This window comes from Babylonia areolata, chromosome 18, assembly GCF_041734735.1.
Source record: "Babylonia areolata isolate BAREFJ2019XMU chromosome 18, ASM4173473v1, whole genome shotgun sequence".
In the NCBI taxonomy this organism is placed as follows: domain Eukaryota; kingdom Metazoa; phylum Mollusca; class Gastropoda; order Neogastropoda; family Buccinidae; genus Babylonia; species Babylonia areolata.
The window spans coordinates 23139337-23166836 of NC_134893.1; the positions used below are offsets into that span (position 1 = coordinate 23139337).

A 27500-nucleotide genomic window follows, 5' to 3' on the forward strand; every position below is an offset into this window, starting at 1 on the left:
ATGTACAGTGCGATGGACTGGTATATACCGGGAGTGTGAAATGAAAACTGCTTGGTTGATAAGATCAGTCATCTCATATTGGCAGGTCAACGAATCTCATCGTTGTGTTTTTTTTTTGTGTTTTTTTTTTAAGTTCTATCTACTTTGAAGCAATCACTAAAAATATACGCTATAAAAATGCTCAAAGAAACTATCATATATTTTTGTACAACTTAATAGTGGGGGAAAAAGTGCAATTAAAAAAACTGTACAGCATTTCCGTTATCTGATATTAACTTTGCAATGACCAAGAAATAAAAACGGAAGAATGGAATACTTCAGACAGTGTAACTGGAGAGTGTGTGAGTTATCTCTGAAGAAGAGATACTGATGAATGCCTGCAGTTTCTTTCCCCATGCACTCATAAACTATCAGTGATCCGTCCTCCCCAATGCCAAATGACCCAGAGACACCAATGATGCTTCAGCGGTGTTCTCAATCATAGTGGGGGTAAATGTCGCAATCCAGGCACTTCCTAAAGCAGCCTACGAAGGCAGAGGTACAGAATAGGAATAAAACAATGACAACAGAATATGTTGTGAAAAAAAAACCCACAAAAAAACAACAACACGAAAACCCCCAACAACACCGAAATCATGGTAATCAATAAAAATACCTCGTAAATATTTAAGTCATTTTTGCATCACGTTTGGAAATTCGAAAAGGTTGCAAGGGAAGTCACAAATGTATGTTTTGCACGAGTTGTCAGCTCAACTCAGCTGTTTTTTTTACCCTAGCATTGTCAGGCATTCAAGCACTGACAAAGGGAAAGCGTTCTGTACAGAAGCTTTTACTTGGATCTCCGAAGAGATGCTATCCGCCACTGGTTGACTAAATGCATATACAAACGGTTCCTTCAGTCACAGAATTGCTAAAGACAAAAAAGGGGAGGAAGGGGGGGGGGGGGAGGATGTGTTATAGAAAACAGATGCGTCATCAGTGTCAATGACAGATAGCTCGCGGAAGACAGATAGGCCATCAGTGCAGATGACAGATGGATCTGTGTATTCAAAGAATTTGCTGCTGAATGTAGTCAAAGAATTACAACAAAGGGAAAGATACTTTTGTTATTATTCAGAAGACAAATGCGTCATCGGATCAGTGCAGATGACAGATGGCTGGCAGAATACAGATGTGTCATCAGATCAGTGCAGGTAACAGATGGATGGCAGAAGACAGATGCGTCATCAGATCAGTGCAGATGACAGATGGCTGGCAGAATACAGATGTGTCATCAGATCAGTGCAGGTAACAGATGAATGGCAGAAGACAGATGAGCCATCACATCAGTGCAGATGACAGATGGCTGGCAGAAGACAGATGTGTCATCAGATCAGTGCAGGTAACAGATGGCTGGCAGAAGACAGATGTGTCATCAGATCAGTGCAGGTAACAGATGGCTGGCAGAAGACAGATGTGTCATCAGATCAGTGCAGGTAACAGATGGATGGCAGAAGACAGATGCGTCATCAGATCAGTGCAGATGACAGATGGATGAGAGATATGTAACATTTAACGTGTTTGACCGTTTTGTTTATAGACCCCGCCATGTAGTCAGCCATACTCCGTTTTCGGAGGGTTGGGGGGGGGGGTGCATGAAGGCATGTTCTTGTTTCCACAACGCTGATATAGATTACAGGATCTTCAAAGTCTGTATTTGATCTTCTGCGTGCGTAGACACACGAAGGGGGTTCAGGCACTGGCAGGTCTGCACATGATTATGTTGACCTGGGAGAGAGAGAGAGAGAGAGAGAGAGAGAGAGACAGACAGACAGACAGACAGAGACAGACAGAGACAGAGACAGAAGTTGACATCTGTCAGGTGGGTAGAGTCGGCAGTAAGTGACTGGACGAAGAGGGCAGTCAGCCTCAGCGGTCATCATCAGAGGTCAGCCTCAGAGGTCAGCATCAGAGGTCAGCCTCAGGGGTCAGCATCAGAGGTCATCATTAGAGGTCAGCCTCAGGTGTTATCATCAGGGGTCAGCCTCAGGGGTCATCATCAGAGGTCATCATCAGAGGTCAGCCTCAGGGGTCAATGTTAGAATACACTTTGTCCCCTCCATGGCCCGACCTGCAACATGTCCATAGCAACACACTGAGTGACCGTCAGTGACCACACTGCCCACAACGTGTGTATGTGTGTGTGTTGGGGGGGGAGGTGGGAGGTGTCTTGTGTGTACGTGTGTGTGTGTGTGTGTGTGTGTGTGTGGGGGGGGAGGTGGGAGGGGGTGTCTTGTTGTGTTGTGCGTGTTGTGATGTGTGTTTGGCAGTTTGTGTAATATGTGGCTGTGCGTGCATGCGTGCGTGCGTGCGTATGTGTGTGTGTGTGTGTGTGTGTGTGTGCGCGCGCGCGTACCGCACATACGTACATTCGTGCATGCGTTTGTGTGTCTTTGTGTGTCCCTACGAGCTTGGTGTGCGTTTGCGAATTGCCTGCAGACAACAAAAGTCCTTCACCTTTCACTTCCTCGAACGTTCATGTAAACGCCACTGTTACGGTTGTCCAGCGGAGGCAGTGGAAGCTCTGGTGGTGGCTGTGGCTGTGATGGCTGTGGCGGGGAAGGCGCCCCCATGTTAGCGTACAGCGTCCGCTGGCTGCTACCCCCTTCCGCCCCTCCCCGCCCGTGGAACCGGAAATCTTCGTACTGATGCGTGGCGGTTAGTTCCCCAACTGGGCTGTACAGGTTGGGTTCCTCCGGTGGTCCAGGCTCCGTTTGCTCGGCCTCGGCGGGTTCGTGGGAGGAGAGAGTGGCCCTGGGTCTTTCACGGGCGTCTCCCAAGGCTGTGGGGTTTTCCTGTCCGTGCTCGGCGATTTCGCTGTACACGGCATGGAGCTCCAGGTCTTCGTTCCTGTGAATCAGTGTGCGTGTTACATCAACCGTCAGTGTACGCGTTACATCAACCGTCAGTGTACGTGTTACATCAACCGTCAGTGTACGTGTTACATCAACCGTCAGTGTACGTGTTACATCAACCATCAGTGTACGTGTTACATCAACAGTCAGCGTACGGTGTTACATCAACCATCAGTGTACGTGTTACATCAACAGTCAGTGTACGTGTTACATCAACAGTCAGTGTACGTGTTACATCAACCGTCAGTGTACGTGTTACATCAATCTTCAACGTAATGTTACATCAAGTAATTGTGTGTACGTTACATGAATCATTAGTGTACATGTTACACCAAGCATCATTGTATATGTCACATCAATCATCAGCGTGGTGTTACATCAAGCATCACTGTATATGTTACATCAATCATCAGCGTGGTGTTACATAAATCATTAGTGTATGTGTTACATCCATCATCAGCGTAATGTTACATCAATCATCAGCGTTATGTTACATTAATCATTAGCGTCATGTTACATCAAGCATCATTGTTTATGTTACATCAATCATCAGCGTCATGTTACATCAAGCATCGGTAAACAAGGTACATTAAGCATTAGTGTGCATGTTATATCAATCATCAATTTAATGCAATGTCACATCAATGATCAGCGTAATGCTACATCAAACATTAGTGTACATGTTGCATCAGTCATCAGCGTACTGTTACATCAAGCATCAGTGTACATGTTATATCAGTCATCAGCGTAATGTTACATTAATCATCAGTGTACTTGTTACATCAAGCTTCAGTGTACATGTGACATCTATCATCAGTGTACATGTTACATCAATCATCAGTATGATGTTACATCAACATCAGAGTGTGGTGTTTGAATAAAGTCGGTGAGCAGAATGATCCAGTGAAGTGTTGTGCTGTGCTGTACTGTGTTGTGCTGTGTTGTGTAGTGTTGTGCTGTGTCATATTGTCCTTTGGTGGGCTTCACTGTGTTGCATTGTCATGTGCTGTGTCGTGTAGTGTTGTGTTGTGTCATATTGTCCTTTGGTGGGCTTCACTGTGTTGCATTGTCATGTGCTGTGTCGTGTAGTGTTGTGCTGTGTCATATTGTCCTTTGGTGGGCTTCACTGTGTTGCATTGTCATGTGCTGTGTCGTGTAGTGTTGTGTTGTGTCATATTGTCCATTGGTGGGCTTCACTGTGTTGCATTGTCATGTGCTGTGTCGTGTAGTGTTGTGTTGTGTCATATTGTCCTTTGATGGGCTTCGCTGTGTTGCATTGTCCTGTGCTGTGTCGTGTAGTGTTGTGTTGTGTCATACTGTCCTTTGGTGGGCTTCACTGTGTTGCACTGTCATGTGCTGTGTCGTGTAGTGTTGTGCTGTGTCATATCGTCCTTTGGTGGGCTTCACTGTGTTGCATTGTCATGTGCTGTGTCGTGTAGTGTTGTGTTGTGTCATATTGTCCTTTGATGGGCTTCACTGTGTTGCATTGTCATGTGCTGTGTCGTGTAGTGTTGTGTTGTGTCATGTTGTCCTTTGGTGGGCTTCGCTGTGTTGCATTGTCATGTGCTGTGTCGTGTAGTGTTGTGTTGTGTCATATCGTCCATTGGTGGGCTTCGCTGTGTTGCATTGTCATGTGCTGTGTTGTGTAGTGTTGTGCTGTGTCATATTGTCCTTTGGTGGGCTTCACTGTGTTGCATTGTCATGTGCTGTGTCGTGTAGTGTTGTGCTGTGTCATATTGTCCTTTGGTGGGCTTCACTGTGTTGCATTGTCATGTGCTGTGTCGTGTAGTGTTGTGTTGTGTCATATTGTCCATTGGTGGGCTTCACTGTGTTGCATTGTCATGTGCTGTGTCGTGTAGTGTTGTGTTGTGTCATATTGTCCTTTGATGGGCTACGCTGTGTTGCATTGTCATGTGCTGTGTCGTGTAGTGTTGTGCTGTGTCATATTGTCCTTTGGTGGGCTTCACTGTGTTGCATTGTCATGTGCTGTGTCGTGTAGTGTTGTGCTGTGTCATATCGTCCTTTGGTGGGCTTCGCTGTGTTGCATTGTCATGTGCTGTGTCGTGTAGTGTTGTGTTGTGTCATATTGTCCATTGGTGGGCTTCGCTGTGTTGCATTGTCATGTGCTGTGTCGTGTAGTGTTGTGCTGTGTCATATCGTCCTTTGGTGGGCTTCACTGTGTTGCATTGTCATGTGCTGTGTTGTGTAGTTTTGTGCTGTGTCATATTGTCCTTTGGTGGGCTTCGCTGTGTTGCATTGTCATGTGCTGTGTTGTGTAGTGTTGTGCTGTGTCATATCGTCCTTTGGTGGGCTTCGCTGTGTTGCATTGTCATGTGCTGTGTTGTGTAGTGTTGTGTTGTGTCATATTCTCCTTTGGTGGGCTTCACTGTGTTGCATTTTCATGTGCTGTGTCGTGTAGTGTTGTGTTGTGTCATGTTGTCCTTTAATGGGCTTCACTGTGTTGCATTGTCATGTGCTGTGTTGTGTAGTGTTGTGTTGTGTCATGTTGTCCTTTGATGGGCTTCACTGTGTTGCATTGTCATGTGCTGTGTTGTGTAGTGTTGTGCTGTGTCATATCGTCCTTTGGTGGGCTTCGCTGTGTTGCATTGTCATGTGCTGTCTTGTGTAGTGTTGTGTTGTGTCATATCGTCCTTTGGTGGGCTTCACTATGTTGCATTGTCATGTGCTGTGTCGTGTAGTGTTGTGTTGTGTCATATTGTCCATTGGTGGGCTTCACTGTGTTGCATTGTCATGTGCTGTGTCGTGTAGTGTTGTGTTGTGTCATATTGTCCTTTGATGGGCTACGCTGTGTTGCATTGTCCTGTGCTGTGTCGTGTAGTGTTGTGTTGTGTCATACTGTCCTTTGGTGGGCTTCACTGTGTTGCATTGTCATGTGCTGTGTCGTGTAGTGTTGTGCTGTGTCATATTGTCCTTTGGTGGGCTTCACTGTGTTGCATTGTCATGTGCTGTGTCGTGTAGTGTTGTGCTGTGTCATATCGTCCTTTGGTGGGTTTCGCTGTGTTGCATTGTCATGTGCTGTGTCGTGTAGTGTTGTGTTGTGTCATATTGTCCATTGGTGGGCTTCGCTGTGTTGCATTGTCATGTGCTGTGTCGTGTAGTGTTGTGCTGTGTCATATCGTCCTTTGGTGGGCTTCACTGTGTTGCATTGTCATGTGCTGTGTTGTGTAGTGTTGTGCTGTGTCATATTGTCCTTTGGTGGGCTTCACTGTGTTGCATTGTCATGTGCTGTGTTGTGTAGTGTTGTGCTGTGTCATATCGTCCTTTGGTGGGCTTCGCTGTGTTGCATTGTCATGTGCTGTGTCGTGTAGTGTTGTGTTGTGTCTGTCCTTTGGTGGGCTTCACTGTGTTGCATTGTCATGTGCTCTGTTGTGTAGTGTTGTGTTGTGTCAGTCCTTTGGTGGGCTTCACTGTGTTGCATTGTCATGTGCTGTGTCGTGTAGTGTTGTGCTGTGTCATATTGTCCTTTGGTGGGCTTCACTGTGTTGCGGCATTGTCATGTGCTGTGTTGTGCTGTGTCAGTCCTTTGGTGGGCTTCGCTGTGTTGCATTGTCATGTGCTGTGTTGTGCTGTGTTGTGCGACTGATATTTTGTCATACGAATGTGCTGTTTTGTGCACGGTCCTGTTGTGTGCTGTGCTGTGCTGTATTGAGCTGTGCTATTTTGTGCTGTGTTAGTTATTGTCTTCTGGTGTGCTATGCTGTGTTGTATCGTGCTGTGCTGTGTTATATCAATCATTGCCTTCTGTACTGTTTATGTGTGTCCGAGTATACATTGGTACTTGTGTGAGCACGTGCGTGTGTACAACAGTGTGTATGTGTGCGCGTGCAAACATGTGTATGTATGGGCGTGTGTGCACGTGGTACTCACGATCCGTCTGGCTGGGCGCCATGTTGGGAGGAGGAGGGGACGTTACTGTAGTGGTGTTGTGACGTCAGACCTTTGCTCTCCTCAGGACTGCTGTAGGCGTTTGGCGTTTTCCTGTGGCGGAGGGGGAAGGAGTTAGAGGCATGTAGCATTGACTGGGTGGTGTGTTGTGTTGTGTGGTGTGGTGTGTGGTAAGGTGTGGCGTGGTGTGGTGTGGTGTAGTGTGGCGTGGTGTGATGTGGTGTGGTGTGGTGTGGTTTGGCGTGGTGTGGTGTGGTGTGGCGTGGCGTGGCGTGGCGTGGTGTGGCGTGGTGTGGAGTGGTGTGGAGTGGTGTGGAGTGGAGTGGAGTGGTGTGGTGTGGTGTGGTTTGGCGTGGTGTGGTATGGTGTGGTGTGGCGTGGCGTGGTGTGGTGTGGTGTGGTGTAGTGTGGTGTAGAGTGGAGTGGAGTGGTGTGGTGTGGTGTGGTTTGGCGTGGTGTGGTATGGTGTGGCGTGGCGTGGCGTGGCGTGGCGTGGCGTGGCGTGGCGTGGCGTGGCGTGGTGTAGTGTGGTGTGGCGTGGTGTGGTGTGGTGTGGAGTTTAGTGGTGTGGCGTGGCGTGGTGTACTGTGGTGTGGTGTGGTTTGGTGTGGTGTGGTGTGGCGTGGCGTGGTGTGGTGTGGTGTGGTGTGGTGTGGCGTGGCGTGGTTTGGTGTGGTGTGGTGTGGCGTGGCGTGGTTTGGTGTGGTGTGGTGTGGCGTGGTTTGGTGTGGTGTGGTGTGGCGTGGCGTGGTGTGGTGTGGTGTAGTGTGGCGTGGTGTGGTGTGGTGTGGTGTGGCATGGCGTGGCGTTGCGTGGCGTGGTGTGGTGTGGTGTGGCGTGGTGTGGTGTAGTGTGGCGTGGTGTGGTGTGGCGTGGCGTGGTGTGGTGTGGTGTAGTGTGGCGTGGTGTGGTGTGGCGTGGCGTGGTGTGGTGTAGTGTGGTGTAGTGTGGTGTGGTGTGGTGTAGTGTAGTGTAATGTGGTGTGGTGTGGTGTTGCGTGGTGTGTTGTGGTGTGGTGTGGTGGCATGGCGTGGCGTGGCGTGGCGTTGCGTGGTGTGGTGTGGTGTGTAGTGTGGTGTAGTGTGGTGTGGTGTGGTGTAGTGTAGTGTAATGTGGTGTGGTGTGGTGTTGCGTGGTGTGTTGTGGTGTGGTGTGGTGGCATGGCGTGGCGTGGCGTGGCGTTGCGTGGTGTGGTGTGGTGTGTAGTGTGGTGTAGTGTAGTGTGGTGTGGTGTTGCGTGGTGTGTTGTGGTGTGGTGTGGTGGTGTGGCGTGGCGTTGCGTGGTGTGGTGTGGCGTGGCGTGGTGTGGTGTGGTGTGGTGTGTAGTGTGGTGTAGTGTGGTGTGGTGTGGTGTAGTGTAGTGTGGTGTGGTGTTGCGTGGTGTGTTGTGGTGTGGTGTGGCGTGGTGTGGTGTGGTGTGGCGTGGTGTGGTGTGGTGTGGCGTGGCGTTGTGTGGTGTGGTGTGGCGTGGTGTGGCGTGGCGTTGTGTGGCGTGGTGTGGCGTGGCGTGGCGTGGCGTGGCGTGGTGTAGTGTGGTGTGGCGTGGTGTGGTGTGGTGTGGAGTTTAGTGGTGTGCCGTGGCGTGGTGTACTGTGGTGTGGTGTGGTTTGGCGTGGTGTGGTGTGGCGTGGCGTGGTGTGGTGTGGTGTGGTGTGGTGAGGCGTGGCGTAGTGTGGTGTGGTGTGGTGTGGTGTGGTGTGGTGTGGTGTGGTGTAGTGTGGTGTGGTGTCGCGTGGTGTAGTGTGGTGTGGTGTCGCGTGGTGTGGTGTGGTGTGGTGTAGTGTGGTGTGGTGTCGCGTGGTGTAGTGTGGTGTGGGGTGGTATGGTGTGGTGTGGTGTGGTGTGGCGTGGTGTGGTGTGGTGTGGCGGGCGTGGTTTGGTGTGGTGCGGTGTAGTGTAGTGTGGTGTGGTGTGGCGTGAAGGTGTGGCGTGGTGTGGTGTGGTGTGGTGTATTGTGGTATGGTGTGGTGTGGCGTGGCATGGTGTGGTGTGGTGTAGTGTATTGTGGTGTGGTGTGGCGTGGCGTGGCGTGGCGTGGCGTGGCGTGGTATAGTGTGGTGTGGTGTGGCGTAGTGTGGTGTGGCGTGGTATAGTGTGGTGTGGTGTGGCGTAGTGTGGTGTGGCGTGGTATAGTGTGGTGTGGTGTGGCGTGGCGTGGCGTGGCGTGGTATAGTGTGGTGTGGTGTGGCGTAGTGTGGTGTGGCGTGGTATAGTGTGGTGTGGTGTGGCGTAGTGTGGTGTGGTGTAGTGTATTGTGGTGTGGCGTGGCGTGGTGTGGTGTGGTGTAGTGTATTGTGGTGTGGTGTGGTGTGGCGTGGCGTGGCGTGGCGTGGTATAGTGTGGTGTGGTGTGGTGTGGCGTAGTGTGGTGTGGCGTGGTATAGTGTGGTGTGGTGTGGCGTAGTGTGGTGTGGCGTGGTGTGGTGTGGTGTGGTGTGGAGTGGAATGGTGTGGTGTGCGGTGTGGTGTGGTGTGGAGTGTTGTGGTGTGGAGTGTTGTTGTGTGAAGTGTGGTGTGTTGTGTGGTGTGGTGCGGTGTAGTGCAGTGTTGTGTCGTGTCGTATAGTGTAGCGTAGTGTAGTGTAGTGTAGTGTAGTGCGTTGTGGTGTGGTGTGATGTGGTGTGATGTTTGTTATATTGTACGCGTGTGTGTACGTATGCGTGTGCGTGTGTGTGTGTGTGTGTGTGTGTGTATGTGTGTGCGTGTATGCGTGCGTGTGTGTGTGCATATGTGTGTATGGGTGTGTGTGTGTGTGTGTGTGTGTGTGTGTGTGTGTGTGTGTGTGTGTGTTTGTGCGTGCGTGCGTGCGTGTGTGCGTGCATGCGGTCAGTTTATCCATTCTACCATCAATAAGGTATATATCATAAGTCATATGTCCAATGCCTTCCTGCTCTTCGTAAATCCAGGCACTCGCAGTCCTACCTTCTTCTCCTTCTCCGGATCACGATGACGACGATGACGATGATGGAGACAATCACCACAATTCCGCCAACAACGCCTCCAGCCAACGCTCCTACATCTGCAGAGGCGCACGCACAGACATATATAGAAAAAAAATATATAGAGACACACACACACACACACACACACACACACACACACACACACATACACACACACACACACACACAGAGGCAGACAGACAGAGACAGACAGACAGACAGAGATATATACTGGCACACATATACACACAGATCACGGATGATTATGTGCGAGCGCGAACACATGCACACACACGCATACATGTACATACATACATACATACAAACACACACACACACATACACAAACACGCACGCACACACACACACACACACACACACACACACACACACACACACACACAGCGAAACACACACACACACACACACACACACACACACACACACACACACACACACACACACACACACAGAGCGAAACACACACACACTTACGGACACAGGAACCGCCCGATTCAAAAGTGGAACCCTGGCACTGACACTTGTAGCGGAAACCCTCCGGCACGCACACCTTGTCGTCAGCACACTGGTGAAGGGAGGCCACCCCGCACCAGTTCACATCTGTCGACCAATGAAGAGTTACTTCCCGTACACCAGCCAACTCGATGCGGATGGCGAGGGGAAGTCTAGAATGGTTTGTAAAGCTTATATTATTAGCTTGTTGTTGACGGAAAATACCAAGGATGTACAAAGAGAAAAAAATGTTTGAAGCAGAACGAACATCAAGGCTTTGACGTTTTAAATTTGCGTCCACAGAAAGAAATCGTATTGGTGTTGTGTAGAGACGTTCACACCAATACCCACCTCGCCTCTGCCCCTTCCTATCTTTGTTGCTGCCTTCACCTCTACACTCCATCTCGCTCTCTACGATCGGCTTCGGATCCACTATGTTTACGCATACCCAGATTCAAACACTCCACTGTTGGACGCCGTTCTTTCTCTGTCTTTGGACCTTGCATTTGGGATTAACTTCCTCTTTCGCTTTGTCAGGTCCCCGCACTCAGCTCAGTCTTTCAAGTCTGGCCTTAAAACCGACCTCTTCACAAGACAGCCTCCCTCTCCTTCCTCTCCCTTGTCTTCAGTTTCTTCGTCATTTTTAGAGTTAGGCATGCGTGGAAATGACTGGTGTGAAAGCGCTTTGATTTGTCTCTGCACAAGATTCAGCGCTATGTAAATACTGTCATTATTATTATTATTATCGCCCTTCCTCCAAAGTTTGACAGTAAAATCAAACTGAGCATCTAGTCATTCGGAAGAGACGATAAATTGAGGTCCCGTGTGCAGCACGCACTTGGCGCACTGACCCATGGCAACGAGACTGTTGTCCTCTGTCAAAATTCAAAATCCAGTCTGATAGGTATACAAATAAATATATGTGCATGCACTCAAGACCTGACAAACAGCATTGGGTTATGCTACTGCTCAGATGATGTGGTGTAGCGTATGAGGATTTGTCCAAACGCAGTGACACCTCCTTGAGAAACTGAAAATTTAAACTGAAACTGAACACTGTCATTCGGATGACACGATAAATCGAGGTCCCCGTGTGAAGCATGCCTCTAGCGCACGCAGAAAAGAACCATCGGCAACAAAAAGGTTGTACCTGGTAGAAAATTGTGTAACAAAAATCCACTTCAATAGGAAAGCGAATAAGATTGCAGGCAGAAAAAAAAAAAAAACACACACACACATAAAAAAAGGGTGGCGCTGTCAGTGTAGCGACTCGCTCTCCCTGGAGAGAGAGAGAGAAGCCCGAATTTCACACACACACACACACACACACACACACACACACACACACACACACACACACACAAATCTATCTGTTATGACCAACAACAACAAAAAAAAAAAAAAAAAGAGAGAGAGAGAAGTTACAACACAACACAATGCAACACACAACTCAACTGACTCCACCATCCTACACTCACCGTCCGTGGCGTTGAAGATGTTGACGAGGGCGGAGAAGATCCCGGTGTGTCCGGACAGGGGCAGCTCGCGAACCCCAACCTGCAGGTCCCCGTATCGCTCCATGTGCAGCACTGCACGTGCGGTCCGCACCTTCATCTCCTCCGTCACCGGTACCGTGAAGAACAGGGCGTACACGGCGTACGTCAGCTGTCTCCCGTCAGCCACGCTCCTGGATCCACCACCCCAGACACACCAGTACAGTGTTCAGTTTCCGGTTATAGAGACACAGAGACAAGACAAGGCAAGACAAGACAGAACAAGGCAAGAGAAGAGAGAACAAGGCAATACAAAATCGACAAGAGCGAACACGGCAAGACAATACAATACAGGGAAAGACAAGAAAAGACAGGAAAGGACAAGACTGGACACGAAAAGACACGAAAAGACAAAACCAGACAAGACAAGACACGAAAGGACAAGAAAAGTCACAACTAGACAAGACAAGTCACGACAAGACACGAAAAGACAAGACCAGACACGAAAGGACAAGTCACGAAAAGACAAAGCAAGACACGAAAAGACAAGTCCAGACAAAACAAGACTAGACAAGCCACGAAAAGACAAGAGAAGTCAAGACAAGAGAAGACACGAAAAGACAAGAGAAGACACGAAAAGACAAGAGAAGTCACGAAAAGACAAGAGAAGACACGAAAAGACAAGAGAAGTCACGAAAAGACAAGAGAAGTCACGAAAAGACAAAAGACAAGACAAAACAAGACACGAGAAGACAAGACAAGACACGAAAAGACGAAACAAGACAAGACACGAAAAGACGAGACAAGACATAGAAAGACGTTGGTGGTTGTTTTTTGACTCACTTGTGTAAACAAAGTGAGTCTATCTTTTAACCTGGTGTTCGGTTGTCTCTCTCTCTCTCTCTCTCTCTCTGTGTGTGTGTGTGTGTGTGTGTGTGTCTGTGTCTGTGTCTGTGTGTCCGTGTTAAACTTTAACATTGACATTTTCTCTGCAACTGCTTTGTCAGTTGACACCAAATTTGGCATAAAATAGGAAAAATTCAGTTCTTTCCAGTCATCTTGTTTAAAACAATATTGCGCCTCTGGGATGGGCACAGAAAAATAAAGAATGAAGCCTAATTATATGCAAACTGCATTTACTGTTATATTTATATTTTTTGTATTCTCTAAACTTGGCACTTTGATCTGATATTCTGACCCAACAGCTAGAGCAGTCATTATTATCATTTTTTGTTCAAACACGAACTTCTTTTGCTAAGCATGGAAGTTTTATTTATTTTGCAAACGTTTTGGTGCAGATAGTAAAAAAGGAAAATTACTCTGTAATTAATGCTAGGGGAGTTAATTTGCTTTAAACTGATCTTTCTCATCTTAAACATTACATTTTGAAATTATACTCAATACATAAAAAGCTTGGATTTTTGTTTTTAAGTGTATCACAAGTGAGTCTTGAAGGCCTTGCCTGTCTTGTTTGTTTTATTTTTGTTTTGTTTTGTTGTTTTTTTAATAGAAAACCCCGTGGAGGCACATGAAAATGTTAACATATTTCATGTAACTGAAATACATAGACAGCATTTGGTACTGTGCTTATAATAGTTTGTACAATGGCCACACCAAGTGTTTGGTTAAGACATACATAAGACAGATGTACAAGTATAAGTGTACAAGTATAAGTGGTACAACGTTGAATTGTAATCACCTGAATTCGATGACCTGCACGGCCTTCCATCCTTCCACTACACGGAACACATCTTCGAACTGCACACATGGAGTAAAAAAAAAAAAATTATGGAACTACACACACACACACACACACACACACACACACACACACCGTCTAATAACACTATAGTGAATAGACGTTAAACTGAAGATCTCTCTCACACAAACACACACACACACAACAGAACTCAAAACACACACACACACACACACACACAATCACGCACGCACGCACGCACGCACACACGCTCAGAATATGTTTAATGTCCATTACCGGCTTTCGTTTTTTGTTGATGTTTTCTTTCTATACAAGAACATATTATTATTTTTTTGAAAATAAATTTAAAAAAAACACGAAAAAATAGTAACATATTCCTATCCTAGACATCGACAAAACACAGTGCTGAGAACATTGAAAGCCCATACAAAAAAAAAAAAAAAAAAAAAAAAAAAAAATCATTCAAGACTCACCGCCTGCTCACACTCCAGCCGGAAGGTGATGAAAGCCATGGACGTTTGATCGGCCAGGTCCGGGTCAAAAGGCAAGGCAAACGGAGTGGTCAGGTACAGTTTGTGACTGTCCGGCGTTTCTGTGAAAACGAGGAAGAAAGGATGGTTTCACTTTCGGTTTCAGTTTCTCAAGAACGGTGGCGTCACTTGCGTTCGGAGAAATCCATATACCCTACTACACCACATCTGCTAGGCAGATGCCTGACCAGTAGCATAACCCAATGTGCTTAGTCAGGCCTTGAGTGCATGCATATGTGTATGTGTGTGTGTGTGTGTGTGTGTGTTTGTGTGAGTGTGTGTGTGTACCTATCAGAGTGGATTTCTTCGACAGACTTTTGCCAGAGGACAACAGTCTCGTTGCTATTTTCAGTCCTCCAAGTGCGTGCTGCGCACGGGACCTTGGTTTATCGTCTCATCCGAATGACTAGACGCTCAATTCGATTTTCCAGTCAAACATGGGAGAAAGCGCAAGAGCGGGATTCGAACCTAGACCCTCACGGACTCTGTATTGGCAGATGAGAGTTTTAACCATTCTGCCACCTTCCTCCGGTAACGATTTGGAAAATGGGAAAAGGATAACGGTATCGATCACGAATTTGGTTTTTTTTTCTTTTTTTTGTTTTGTTTTTGTTTTGTTTTGTTTTAATGAGGGAAGTGGAATAAGCATATCTGATGACAAAATGAAAGATGACTGCAGGGTCCATGAAGACTGCAAATGGAGAAAGCTTATCGTTAAACGAAAACAACACCAAAATCAAAACCTGTAGGTTGTAAAATAAGACTCCTTACTTTTAATTAGATGTTTCCAACGTTTTAGACCACAGGTCTCTCTTTAGGGACTGTGTTGGGTGCAAATGGTTTATCTGATTTCGTTGTTGTTGTTCTTACATTACACATTCAAGGCAAAAAGGATAAGATAGTTTACAATAATCAAGAAAATTATGAATAGGATATCAGAAAAAAGAACAAAATAAAAAGCAGTGAATACTCACACATACTGTATGCAACATGGAGGAGGAGGAGAGAGAAAAAAAAAGAAAACAAAATGCAATGGATGCTTACATACACACACGCACGCGCGCGCGCACACACACACACACACACACACACACACACACACACACACACACACACACACGCACACACACACAAACATGCATGTACAAATACACTGCATGCAACAGAGAGGAGGAGGAAAATAAACATGTTTATATTTGGTTTTATGCAGGTTCTTTGGTTTATAACTATACGCCAGAAAACCGAAGGCATTGTCAACATCAGTGACATGTCCTGGTCCTTTTCATGCATGGACCTTACTGTGCTTGTGCCTAATTTTCCTTTTCAAGTTGTTTTTTTTTTGCGGTTCCACGGATCAGTATTTCCAGTGTTTGCAGCCCTGAGTATACGTGATCAGCTGGTCCACAGGCAACAAAAAAATAAAACAAGAACACAGAAGAAGGCTCGTATAAGCCAGGTTTACAGACACACGGACTCACCAACACACAACTCCAGGTAAACCCCGTACAAGCCAGGTTTACAGACACACGGACTCACCAACACACAACTCCAGGTAAACCCCGTACAAGCCAGGTTTACAGACACACGGATTCACCAACACACAAGCGTTAAGCCCGGGTAAACACCGTACAAGCCAGGTTTACAGACACACGGACTCACCAACACACAACCGTGGTGATCTTCGTACAAGTCCGGTTTACGGACACACGGACTCACCAACACACAACCTGGGATAAACCTCGTACAAGTCCGGTTTACAGACACACGGACTCACCAACACACAACCTGGGATAAACCTCGTACAAGTCAGGTTTACAGACACATGGACTCACCAACACACAACCCCGGGTGAACGTCGTATAAACCAGGTTTACAAACACACGGACTCACCAACACATGGTCCCGGGTGAACCTTGTAGAAGCCAGATTTACAGACACACGGACTCACCAACACACAACCCCAGGTAAACCCCGTACAAGCCAGGTTTACAGACACATGGACTCACCAACACACAACCCCGGTGATCTTCGTACAAGTCCGGTTTACGGACACACGGGCTCACCAACACACAACCTGGGATAAACCTCGTACAAGCCAGGTTTACAGACACACGGACTCACCAACACACAACCCCAGATAAACCACGTACAAACCAGGTTTACACACACACGGACTCACCAACACACAACCCCGGGTGAACCTCGTATAAACCAGGTTCACAGACACACGGACTCACCAACACATAGTCCCGGGTGAACCTCATACAAGTGAGGTTTACACACACACGTGTACGTGTCCACCTCTGCCACACAGTTCTGTGTGTAGTTACACGGCTGACCGACGAGCAGCTCGCAGGGGTCAGCTGCAAGACAAGGAAAGGGAAGGCAAGAAGTCTATTACGTGTACCTCCTGGGGGCATTGAAACATTACGTACATTCATCACTTTACACATACCATGCTAATAAAGAGAGTGGTGTCAAAAACTAGAAATAGGCTCATTCGTTCACTCACTCAACGAGCACATCAACAAGTAGTATTTCACTCTTCATACAAACAAGCAATTTTTTTCCCTATCAACAGAAAAAAATATTGATGAAAAGAACCACATACAGAATAAACAAAGGATTTAAGTATTAACAGTATTGTTTTGTGTGTGATTTTTTTTCTCCCCAGAAAACAACAAGTAGTATTTAATGGAATTTGGGTGGATTCCATAATATCTAGATAAACATGTTTGTCTGATGCTTTCAAAAAAGGGGCCCACAAACAAATAGGAAACTCGTCAGGAATGTCGTTTCTGGAGCATTTATCACAGAACCTTTCATTTCTGGGTAAATTGTCAAAACGCTGTCCATTAACAGGCGAAGGATTGTTGGTTGTTCTAAACTTTACTAACTCAATTACACGACAACGCCGCCGGCTATTCAGACAAAATTATAGTGACTCCTTTTTTTCTGGATGACTATGATAGTCATGTCCAACTGAGAACGTCACAACAGCAGAGGAGGCAACTGCTGTCCAAACTATCTGAGGCAACTGCTGTCCCAAATATCTAGGCTAGAATTTGATGATAGTGGAGAGTGCTTTGCCCAAGTTACATCCCCATTCGGCGTTGGGATGGTTCCCAAAGGCCAACTAGCAACGCGAGGCTGCAGCACTAAGAGCCAGTACAATCTAGCCTCCAAGTCTGAGAGCCATAGTCTTTCACAAAAGACTCAGCTGTAAATGACTTCACATTGCAAGGAGAAACCAATAGTACACAGCTCTCACTTTACTGTTGGTTGAACTGTAAGCTTACGTCATTATCTGGTAACGTTGATGCTGGTTTGGTTTTGAAATACGCGTGTTCACGCATCATTATCATCCATTCTTTAGCTCGTTTACTTCTCTGTCGTCATATCTCGCAAACAATTCTGACTGTGATCAACATGACAACTGTTCATTTTCCAACACACACACACACACACACACACGCACGTGCAACAATTTGCAGTCTCACACATGCCTGGGCCCAGCCCTCAGGGGCCGTGCAAGGGACCATCGTGCCTGCGGGTAAATGTGTACCTGTGGGCAAATCTATCTGAGGCAAGGCAAACTGCCCGAGGGTAATCAGTATCCGGTATTCAGGAACATTCTCAAAATCCAAAGGCAAATTGGCCCTTCCTACCAAAGGAGACTGCCCACGAAGCAGAGTTAAATATGGGGGATCCTTTTGTGTAGAGTTGTTTTTGTTGAGGGAAAACAGACGTGCTTTACGGATAGCACATGTTTTGCTAAATCTCTCAACAATGTAGAGCGATGGCCTAGAGGTAACGCGTCCGCCTAGGAAGCAAGAGAATCTGAGCGTACTGGTTCGAATCCCAGCAATGTCGCCAGCATTTTCTCCTCTTTCACTAGACCTTGAGTTGTGGTCTGGACGTAAGTCGTTCGGATGAGACGATAAACCGAGGTCCCGTGTGCAGCATGTACTTACCGCACGTAAAAGAACCCACGGCAACAAAGGGGTTGTCCCTGGCAAAATTCTGTAGAAAAATCCACTTTGATAAGAAAAGATAAAAAATACGGGCAGGAAAAAAGGATGTGTCGCTCTCAGTGTAGCGACGCACTCTCCCAGGGGAGAGCAGCCCAAATTTCACACAGAGAAATCTGTTGTGACAGAAAGAATAATACAATACAATACAATACAATACTGTAGTGCAGTGAAAAATATAAGAGCATGCGCAGAAGGGAATCACCAGGATTTCAAATTACAGGCGACGGGTCAGTTGCCTGAGTGCACCGCGCGTGTCTTGAATACGAAGTTAACTTACCCTTCAAGGTAAACTGTACCCACAGCCCCTACCATGTCAAGGGTAACTTGCCTTGAGGCAAAATGAAGTTTGTCTTGAATACGGCCCCTGGTGGGCAGGTGGGCAACTGGTCATCTGTGGACTGGACGGGTGGTTGGTTGTGTGTCGGTCGGTTCATTTGTCGGTCATTCAGTGGATGACTATTGGCTAATTGTTTGGGGTTTCTTTAGTTGGCTGGCTGATTGATGGGTTTGTGGTGGTTGTGATGATGGTGGTGTGTGTGCGTGCTTGTGCACTGATGGTGGTGGTGGTTGTACTTGTGGTGGTGGTAGTGGTGACGTGGTGTGTGCGTGCTTGTGCACTGATGGTGGTGGCAGTTGTACTTGTGGTGGTGGTAGAAGGGCACTGCGGGTTATTTATTATCCCTTTTTATTTGTTTGTTTGGATGGTTGGGTTCTTTTTTTGTAGCTTGACAACTCACCTCCACTTCCACAGCCGGACTCTTTCTCCTCCTCCTCCGCAGCTGCAGACTGAACAGCCGCTCTCTTCACCCGCTCCAACCCGAAGGGCCCCATGTGCAGCACCTCCCCCAGTCCTCCTCCTCGTCCTCTTCCACCACCCCCATCTCCTCTTCCACCACCACCTCCTCCTCCTACACTCTCACCTCCCTGCTGCTTCCTTCCCCAACCAGCATCTGCTTCCTTCCACCACCTGGACCTCTCCCAGTCCGTAACAACGAGAACGTCTTCGGGGTTCACCAGATCGTCTCCTTGGGACACCACCACGTCTTCAGGGCCTGGAGCTTGTTCCGAACCTGCCCCGTCTTCTTCCGGGTTCGTCCGGGATGGAGACTCCCGTTCGGACCCTCCCCCTCTCCCTCCCCTTCCTTCTTCTCCATAGCCCTTCTCCGCGGAATCTACTGCTTCGCCGGGCGGCTCGTGAGCCTCTGACGGTCTGGACACACTCAGCTGCTGCAGATACATTCCCGGGCTCAGCAGGGATCCTCTCCGTGCAGATCTCCACCTCGGATCTAGACGACCCTTGCGGGAGAGAGCGGGGGAAGAATTGGGTGGGAGGAGGAGGAGAACGTTGGAGAGGGGGTTGCCGATGTTGTTGGGTGCCCTGACAGGATCCGGAGGGTGGTGGTGGTGGTGGTGGTGGTTGTCTTTGAAACTGACGACCATGAGTTCTTGGCTGCTGAGGTCCTCCTCAGTGTCCTTGTCCATCACCTCCACTGTGACAGAGGGGTAGAGGTGGGTGTGTGTGTGGGTGGGGGGGGGGGGGGGATTACAATCCATGGCATAGCATAACACAGCATAGCATAACAATACATAACATGACATTGCATTGCATTACTTCTCACTCCACTGTGACAGAGGGGGGAGAGTGGGGGAATGGGGGAGAATACAGTACATAGCATAGCATAACATAGCATAACATAACAATACATGACATGACATGACATTACTTCCACTGTGACAGAGGGTAGAGAGTGTGGGTGGTTGGAGGAGAGGGGGGGGGGGGCGTTGCAGCAACACTGCCAAGCTGAAAAAACGGGACATTGACATTGTGTAATATTACATGGCACGACATGATCTGACATAACTTCCACTGCACATGTGTGAAGGGAGCTGCGTTATCAAGACACTTCAAAACACTGAATGATATACTTACATGGCGTAACATCACGACGTTGTATAACAGAGTGTCACATTGAGCAGCTTTATATCATGTTGTTTTACTCCCTATGGGTGCGCGCAAATGGTGTGTGTGTGTGTGTGTGTGTGTGTGTGTGTGTGTGTGTGTCCCCTCACAGTTACAGTTTCAGTTTCAAAAGTGAAAGGGGTCAACATGGCCTACACACCTGAGCAAAGATCGGAGGAGTTGGCTCCTGTCCGGGGGGTCGTTTTGAAGAGGGGGCAGGGCCGGCAGGAGAACTGGGCGGGGAGGTCCTGGTACGTTCCCTGGGGGCACGGCTCGCAGCCCTGCAGACTGAGGCAGTACTTGTGCCCCGCTGGACAGGCCTCTGAACACACACACACACACACACACACACACACACACACACATATATATATATATATATATATATATATATATATATATATATATATATATATACGTACGTACGCACGCACACACACACACACTAACACTTACACTAACACTAACACACAATAACACACAGATCCAAGCACGCACGCACACACACACACACACACAGAGACCCCCTCCACACCCCCTCCCCTACACACACACACGCCACCACTACAACCACCACCAGGCACACACACACACACACACTATCCTTCATCTTTCAGTTTCTCCCCTTCCCTCTCATTCCTTTGTGCCCTCTCCCCTCTCTCACCCCCTCTCTCTCTCCCCTCTCTCTCCTCACTCTCTCTCTCCCCCCTCTCCTCTCTTTCTCTCCTCCTCTCTCTCCTCCTCTTCTCCCCCCTTTCCCACCCCTCTCCCTCACTCTTCTCCCCCCTCTATCTCCCTAGACCCCCTTCCCCTCCGCCCTCCCCCCCTCCCCCCCCCCCCGCGCCCCGTCCCCCCGCCCTCCCCATTTATTCCCTTCAAAGGCCCCAACGGCTGACCTTTGCACTCAGAGCTAGAGTTGGCTCCCTTATCCTCAGTGACGGTGCCGGCGGGGCAGGGCCGGCATGACGTGGCGTTAACGTCACCCTGGTAGTGGTCCTTGGGACACGCCCGGCACGACTCCATCGTCCTCTCGAAGAACGTGCCCGGTTGGCACAGGGCTGCACGGGTCGTCGTCACATCACACAGTGATGATGATGGTGATGATGATGATGATGACGACGACGACGACGACGACGACGATGATGATGATGATGATAAGACGGAGAAAGATAATAATACTGATAACGATAGAAATGATGATGATGATGATGATGATGATGATGATGATTCTGTTACTCATGCTACCACTGCTACTACTATGACTGCGACTTCTCCTATTTACCACACCAACAACAAAAATAACGACGAGAAAGAAAACGACGACATGATCATAACAGTAAGAACAACAACAAAACTTACAATTACTTCTACATCTTACCACTATTACTACTACTGATAGTGATATCAATAATCGCACCACCGACAAAAAATGATAATGACAAAGAAGACCTAAATGATGACAGTTAAACAAAATGATGACTATAATAACCTACGCCAAGTGCATGCTGCATACAGGACCTCGTGTCTATGTCCCACCCGAAAGACTAGCATCCAGACCACTACTCTAGTGGTCTAGTGTAGGTGTGCACAAAAATCCCGTATGTGTGTGTATGAGATTGGAACCCGAGGACGCTCGGTTCCTAGTCGGGCGCATCACCACTACACCACCACCGTTCAGGTGAAAGGCGTGAGCAACCTTTGGTGATTGGCGAGTCCAGTCACGATCGTCAGTGTCGGCAAATTCATGGGGGACTGTCGTTGGAGGGACGTGGTGGCGGTCTCCACTCATGGGCGAAGTGGGTGGGGCCCTAAGTGCGTTAAATCAGACCAGGCACAATTGAGCAACACCGAAGTGACTCAGTGCAGGGTCTCCTCTGGTGTGTGGCCTCCTGGCGACCTAATATCAGGTGGTTCCTTGTGGACTACCGACGCTGGGACTGCGACAGACGAACCCAGGTGTGGCTGTGTGTGGAGGAGGACTCGGAATGACCGACGTGGGAGTAATGTCACTGAAACGGTGCAGATGATGGGGCAGCAACAAAAAAAAATTAAGAAAAAAGAAAAAAAAAGGCGTAAGCAAGCCACTTGAACAAGAAAGCAGCATTAATCATCATCATCATCATCAGCAGCAGCAGCAGCAGCATAATTATCATCATCACCATCGTCATCTTCATCATTATAAACATCATCATCATCACATCATCATCATCATCCTCGTCACTGACCTTTGCAGACCGGCGCGACAGAGGCGTTCCACACTCCGCCGAACAGACACTCCAGCACGAGGGACCTCCTGGCAGCAGCCTCGCCCTCAGATGGAGGCTCCGACAGCGGCGGAAAGGCGTGGCCAGGGCCACAGGTCAAGGTCACCGTGCTGCCGAAGTGGTGCACGTGCGACTCGGTTTGCACGGCGGTCACTGAGGAGGACGGCAGCTTGGGGCAGCCTGGGACGCGGAGAGGAGCGGCACGGGTGATTGTTGTTTGTTTCAAATCAAAATCAAATCAATCTGCACCCTCCCTCCCCCCAAAACACACACACACACACACACACACACACACACACAAAAAAAACACTTTACTATTTCACAAGGAAATTGGTGAATGTTACTTTCAAATCAACATCAAACCAAATGGAAAAAAACACTTTATCATTCCACAAGGAAATTAACTTATGTAACCACAGGATCTTTGTTTAATTAAACGCAAACATAAAAATGATCATGCGCGCCATAAAAGATATAAAAACTGGTTAAATACGAACTCACAGCAGCTGATGATAGACTAAAACAAAGCACACACACACACACACACACACACACACACACACACACACACACACACACACACACACCAAGACAATAAGCTATTGTACAACAATGCAAACACACACACACACACACACACACACACACACACACACACACACACACACACACCAAGACAATAAGCTATTGTACAACAATGCTAACAAAAAACATCCAACAAATAAATCGTGCATATAAGTAAAATGTACACGCACACACACAGAGGCACACCCACAGACACACACACACACACACACACACACACACACACACACACACACAGACATGACCACTTACCCACAGAGTACCTGAGAGCGAAGCCACGGGCGGTCAGCTTGTCGTCGGAGCGGAAGGTGAGACGGAAGGTGCCAGAGCTGAAGTCCACGGGGCCCGGAGCGTCAGTGCCTCTCACCGTGTGCACCCACTGGCCGTCAGACTCCATCTGTGGGCAAGTGCTGTCAGCTGTGTGATGCACTAATGATGTGAGGACTGATGTCAGTGATAGTGATAAGAAACTCTAGGGAGAGCTGGACAGTACAAGATCTTCAGAGAGGAAGCCCCACTCCCCCTCCCCCCAGTCCCCCCTCAGTCAAGTGTTTCGGCCCTTAACTCCTTACACTCTAAGGTGTCCGGGCCGCACCCAGGCCATGCCTCCTGGATGCCGTTGTGTCGCCGCCCTTTCAGGCAATCAGCTGTGTGATGGACTGATGTAAAGACAGATACTTACAGTGCCTGGTATGAGTGGCTAACATTGCGACTGTTGTGAGTACTAATATAGAGGCGGTTATGAGTAACTAATGTAGCTGCCCGATATCAGTCCTGATATATCGCCTACCATCGGTAAGAGACCAAGCTGATGACGATGATGATGATGATGATGATGATAGAAATATGGGTACTTGCTGTCAATGGCCGCTCACTATGCATTTCGTGTTCGTTCAGCTACTGTTACTGCTGCAAGTGCTTTGTGCTTCCACAATCACCATCCTTATTGTATTGTATTGTATTGTATTGTATTGTATTGTCACAACAGATTTCTCTGTGTGAAAGTCTCCCCGGAGAGAGCGCGTTGCCGCATTGCAACGAGAACTTTTTTTTTTTTTTTGTTTTTTTTTGTGTGTGTGTGGTGTTTTTTTGTTGTTGTTGTTTTTGTTTTTTTTGTGTTTTTTTTTTGGGGGGGGGGAGGGGGTAAATCATCGTTTTTATCTGCAAGTGTAAGTTATTTTCACTACTAAAGTGGATTTTTCTTCAGAATTTGTGAAAGGCACATCCCAATTTATAGCTGTATCTTCTTTGAACATACGTATATGCTGCACACGGGACCTGGGGTTATCGTCTAGCACCAAGACCACCACACAAGGTCTGTCCCTATACGGGGCTCGTTTCCTAATCGAGCGCATTCCACTAGACCACCACTATAATTGTCAGAGTTGTGGTCATTGAACAACCATCCGACAGACGCAATAGCCGAGTGGCTAAAGCGTTGGACATTGAATCTGAGGGTCCCGAGTTCGAATATCGGCAACGGCGCATGGTGGGGAAATGGTGATTTTTCCGATCTCCCAGATCAACATATTATGTGCAGACCTGCTTGTGCCTGAACCCCTTCGTGTGTATACACACGCAGAAGATCAAATGCGCTCATTGAACATCCTGTAATCTATGTCAGCTTTCGGTGGGTTATGGAAACAAGAAAATATCCAGCATCCCCGAAAACGGGGCATGGCCACCTACATGGCGGGGTAGTAAAAACGGTCATACACGAAAGAGCCCACTCGTGTACATACGAGTGAACGTGGGAGTTGCAGCCAACGAACGAAAAAGAAGAAGAAGAAGAAGAATCTTCCCTGGCCTGCCAGAACCCACCGTCAAGTCATCAGAAGTGTGGATGTCAACTGCGTCGAAAATCAGCGTGGCTGTCTGTTGCTCTGGCACGGTGACGTCATAGACACACGTCTGGTTGGCGGGGTAGTGAGCTCCCTTGGCCAAGTATCCAGGGGAGACGACTGAACCACTTTGGCCCACCAGTTGTATGGAGCAACCTGGTTGAAGGTAAAACAGACGGAGTCATTAAAAAAAATGAATAAAAGAAGAAGAAGAAGAAAGAAAGCAATGTGGAACTAGGGAGGAAGATTTGTTTAATAAAAAAAGCATAACTTTTTTTTCAGGTGTGTGTGTATGTGTGTTTGTGTGTGTTTCGAGATAGAAACACACACACACACACACACACACAGTGACAGAGAGGGTACACACATAATGTATCCATTTCAGGACAAAGGCCCACAATGAAGGGGTGTGAAAACAAGTGTCAATAATTATGTTTAAGACACATGTGAATGGTACAAAGACTTTCAAACAGAAAACAGCGAAGCAGTCATGACTAACAAGTCATAATAAATCAATCCTAACATCACTATTTCTTTCCACTTAAATATTTTGCATGAGAACAGATCAGAGGAAGGGAGAGAGGGAGACTCACAGAGAGAGAGAGAGAGAGAGAGAGAGAGAGAGAGAGAAAAAGAGAGAGAGAGATGGAAAGACGAACAGACAATCCTGGTTTTTCTATAATACTGCCGGCTTTACCCTTTAATTGCTGCTTACGTGTATGTTTTCAGTGAAGGAATGTGACCTCACTGAGATAAGACAGAACTTAATAAAGGGACATAACGTCTGTCACCACTGTGTTTAGATTTCTTTCTCTTTGGACGGCATTAACTCTCTCCATACGAACGGCGAAAGAGACGACATTAACAGCGTTTCACCCCAATCACCATCATCAAAATATTGCAAGCGGAAGGCTCTTATACTGAAGACGTGAATGTTGACAAAGAATACCACAATTCTGACGACGGAAGCTAAAGGTTAGGTCATTCAGACACCCACTGGACATCCGAGGGGTCTGTGTAGAGGAGAAGAGAGGACTGGCCGTACTGAGTGAGTTAATTTTGATCAGTTGATCAGCAAAATCAAGGACACCGTTGATAAACACGCAAACAGTAGCTTAGCAGCTGCACTGCACTTCAGAAACTCATGTATTTGGGTTTGGTTTTAAGTTTTGTTATATTACGATTGGTGTTGGGCGTTGTGATAATTATGTAGAAAGTGAGTTCATTGGGTACTGTGGCGTGTGATGTGTGCGGTGAGAGTGGTATTGTGTGTGTGTGTGTGTGTGTGTGTGTGTGTGTGTGTGTGTGTGTGTGTGTGTGTGAGCGTGCTTTGGTGTTTGGCCATCGGATGCATGTGCTGGTTATGGTTCATGGTTTTTCCAGTTTGTATTCAGATGTATGGTTTAGTCGTCGGATTTTTTTTTTTTTTTTTTTTTACATTGTACAGTGCAAGTGTTTTTGCATGAGGGGTGTAGTGTGGACTGGGTTACTGTTGTTGGTGTTGTTGCTTTTGGTGCGATGTTTTGTGGTTTGTAGTTTTGTTTGCTTCTTGCACGTATGTGTGTGTGTGTGTGTGTGTGTGTGTGTGTGTGTGTGTGTGTGTGTGTGTGTGTGTTTTCTAATTGGAAATTATTGTAACTGTACAACGCTTAGAGCAAAATTTGATTAAGCGCTATATAGATTAAATCAAATCAAATTATGCTGCTTAGACCGTCGCCGACCACTAAGGCCATCTCAAAGCTATCGCCACGTTCGCTATATGGATAAAAGTATCACTAGTAGTAGTAGTAGTAGTAGTAGCATGTGGCCCTGGTAAGATTTCGCCAAGGCACAGCAAGTCAAGAGTTCACGTCCCACCTTCCCAGTATCTGAAGTAGAAGCCCTCGCCAGTTTCCAGCCCGCGCGTGCGCATCGCCACGAACAGGTGGCGGCCCGTGCTCTGCACGTGGGTCACGTGCTCATCGTCACCATCACGCGCGTGCCGTGACCCCAGCACGTGCAGGAGCGGGGCGTAGACAGAGTTGCCGTCCCTGATCTCCACCGTGTCCTCGCCGTTCAGGTCCACATCGATGATCTGCAACAACAAAAACAACATACTACTACTACTACTAATATTACTACCACTAATAATAATACTGAAAAAGGTGTTTTCCAGCTGGTTGAAAGTAAACCGAGATCGATATTTCAGTAAGATAGACAAAAACAAACCACGTTTCACATGAGCAAAAGTGCAGTCACCGAGGTCTGACTAAAGCGCGTTGTTTTACTCTGCTGGTCAGACATCATCTAAGCAGGTGTGGTATAACGTATATGGATTTGTCCGAACGCAGTGAAGCCTCCTTGAGCAACTGAACGAAAATGAACTGATTAATAAGGAGCGTTGAGAGATGGCGTTAGTTGCGTTTCTGTGACAGACATCTCACTGCTCGTCTTTGTGCCAGGGTCGTCTTCATTTTCTGATTTTAAATTGTGGATGATTCTGGACATCTGAGGCATCTGGACAGTGTGTGTGTGTGTGTGTGTGTGTGTGTGTGTGTGTGTGTGTGTGTGTGTATGCATAAGCGAATGGATGGGCGCACATGCGCACGCTGGCACACACAAATAATATATCATGATTATTATTATTATTCGTTCGTTGGCTGCAACTCCCACGTCCACTCGTATGTACACGAATGGGCTTTTACGTGCATTTACGTTTCCATAACCCACCGAACACTGACATAAATTACAGGATCTTTAACGTGCGTATTTGATCTTCTGCGTGCGTACACACACGAAGGGGGTTCAGGCACAAGCAGGTCTGCACCTATATTGACCTG

The 27500-nt window shown here is 47.5% G+C and overlaps 1 protein-coding gene across 2 annotated transcripts in view; it reads right to left on the reverse strand.

The window, feature by feature from the left end:
- LOC143292575 (uncharacterized) overlaps positions 1-27500 on the reverse strand; it is a 49701-nt gene that overhangs the window by 775 nt on the left and 21426 nt on the right. The window contains exons 10-26 of one of the 2 annotated variants that reach the window (XM_076603002.1): positions 26539-26755; positions 24662-24837; positions 23093-23237; positions 22217-22435; positions 20888-21049; positions 20152-20313; positions 18769-19521; positions 16257-16360; positions 16177-16198; positions 13941-14059; positions 13447-13505; positions 11733-11941; positions 10237-10362; positions 9722-9818; positions 6783-6893; positions 2497-2889; positions 1-2110 (exon numbers count right to left, since the gene is read on the reverse strand). The exon at positions 1-2110 is cut by the window's left edge and continues 775 nt beyond it. In XM_076603002.1, the coding sequence (XP_076459117.1) occupies positions 2065-2110; positions 2497-2889; positions 6783-6893; positions 9722-9818; positions 10237-10362; positions 11733-11941; positions 13447-13505; positions 13941-14059; positions 16177-16198; positions 16257-16360; positions 18769-19521; positions 20152-20313; positions 20888-21049; positions 22217-22435; positions 23093-23237; positions 24662-24837; positions 26539-26755 (3120 nt within the window). In that variant the 3' untranslated portion in view covers positions 1-2064. Of the gene's footprint in view, positions 2111-2496; positions 2890-6782; positions 6894-9721; positions 9819-10236; positions 10363-11732; positions 11942-13446; positions 13506-13940; positions 14060-16176; positions 16199-16234; positions 16361-18768; positions 19522-20151; positions 20314-20887; positions 21050-22216; positions 22436-23092; positions 23238-24661; positions 24838-26538; positions 26756-27500 lie in introns of both variants that reach the window. The other variant, XM_076603001.1, reaches the window with a different exon arrangement.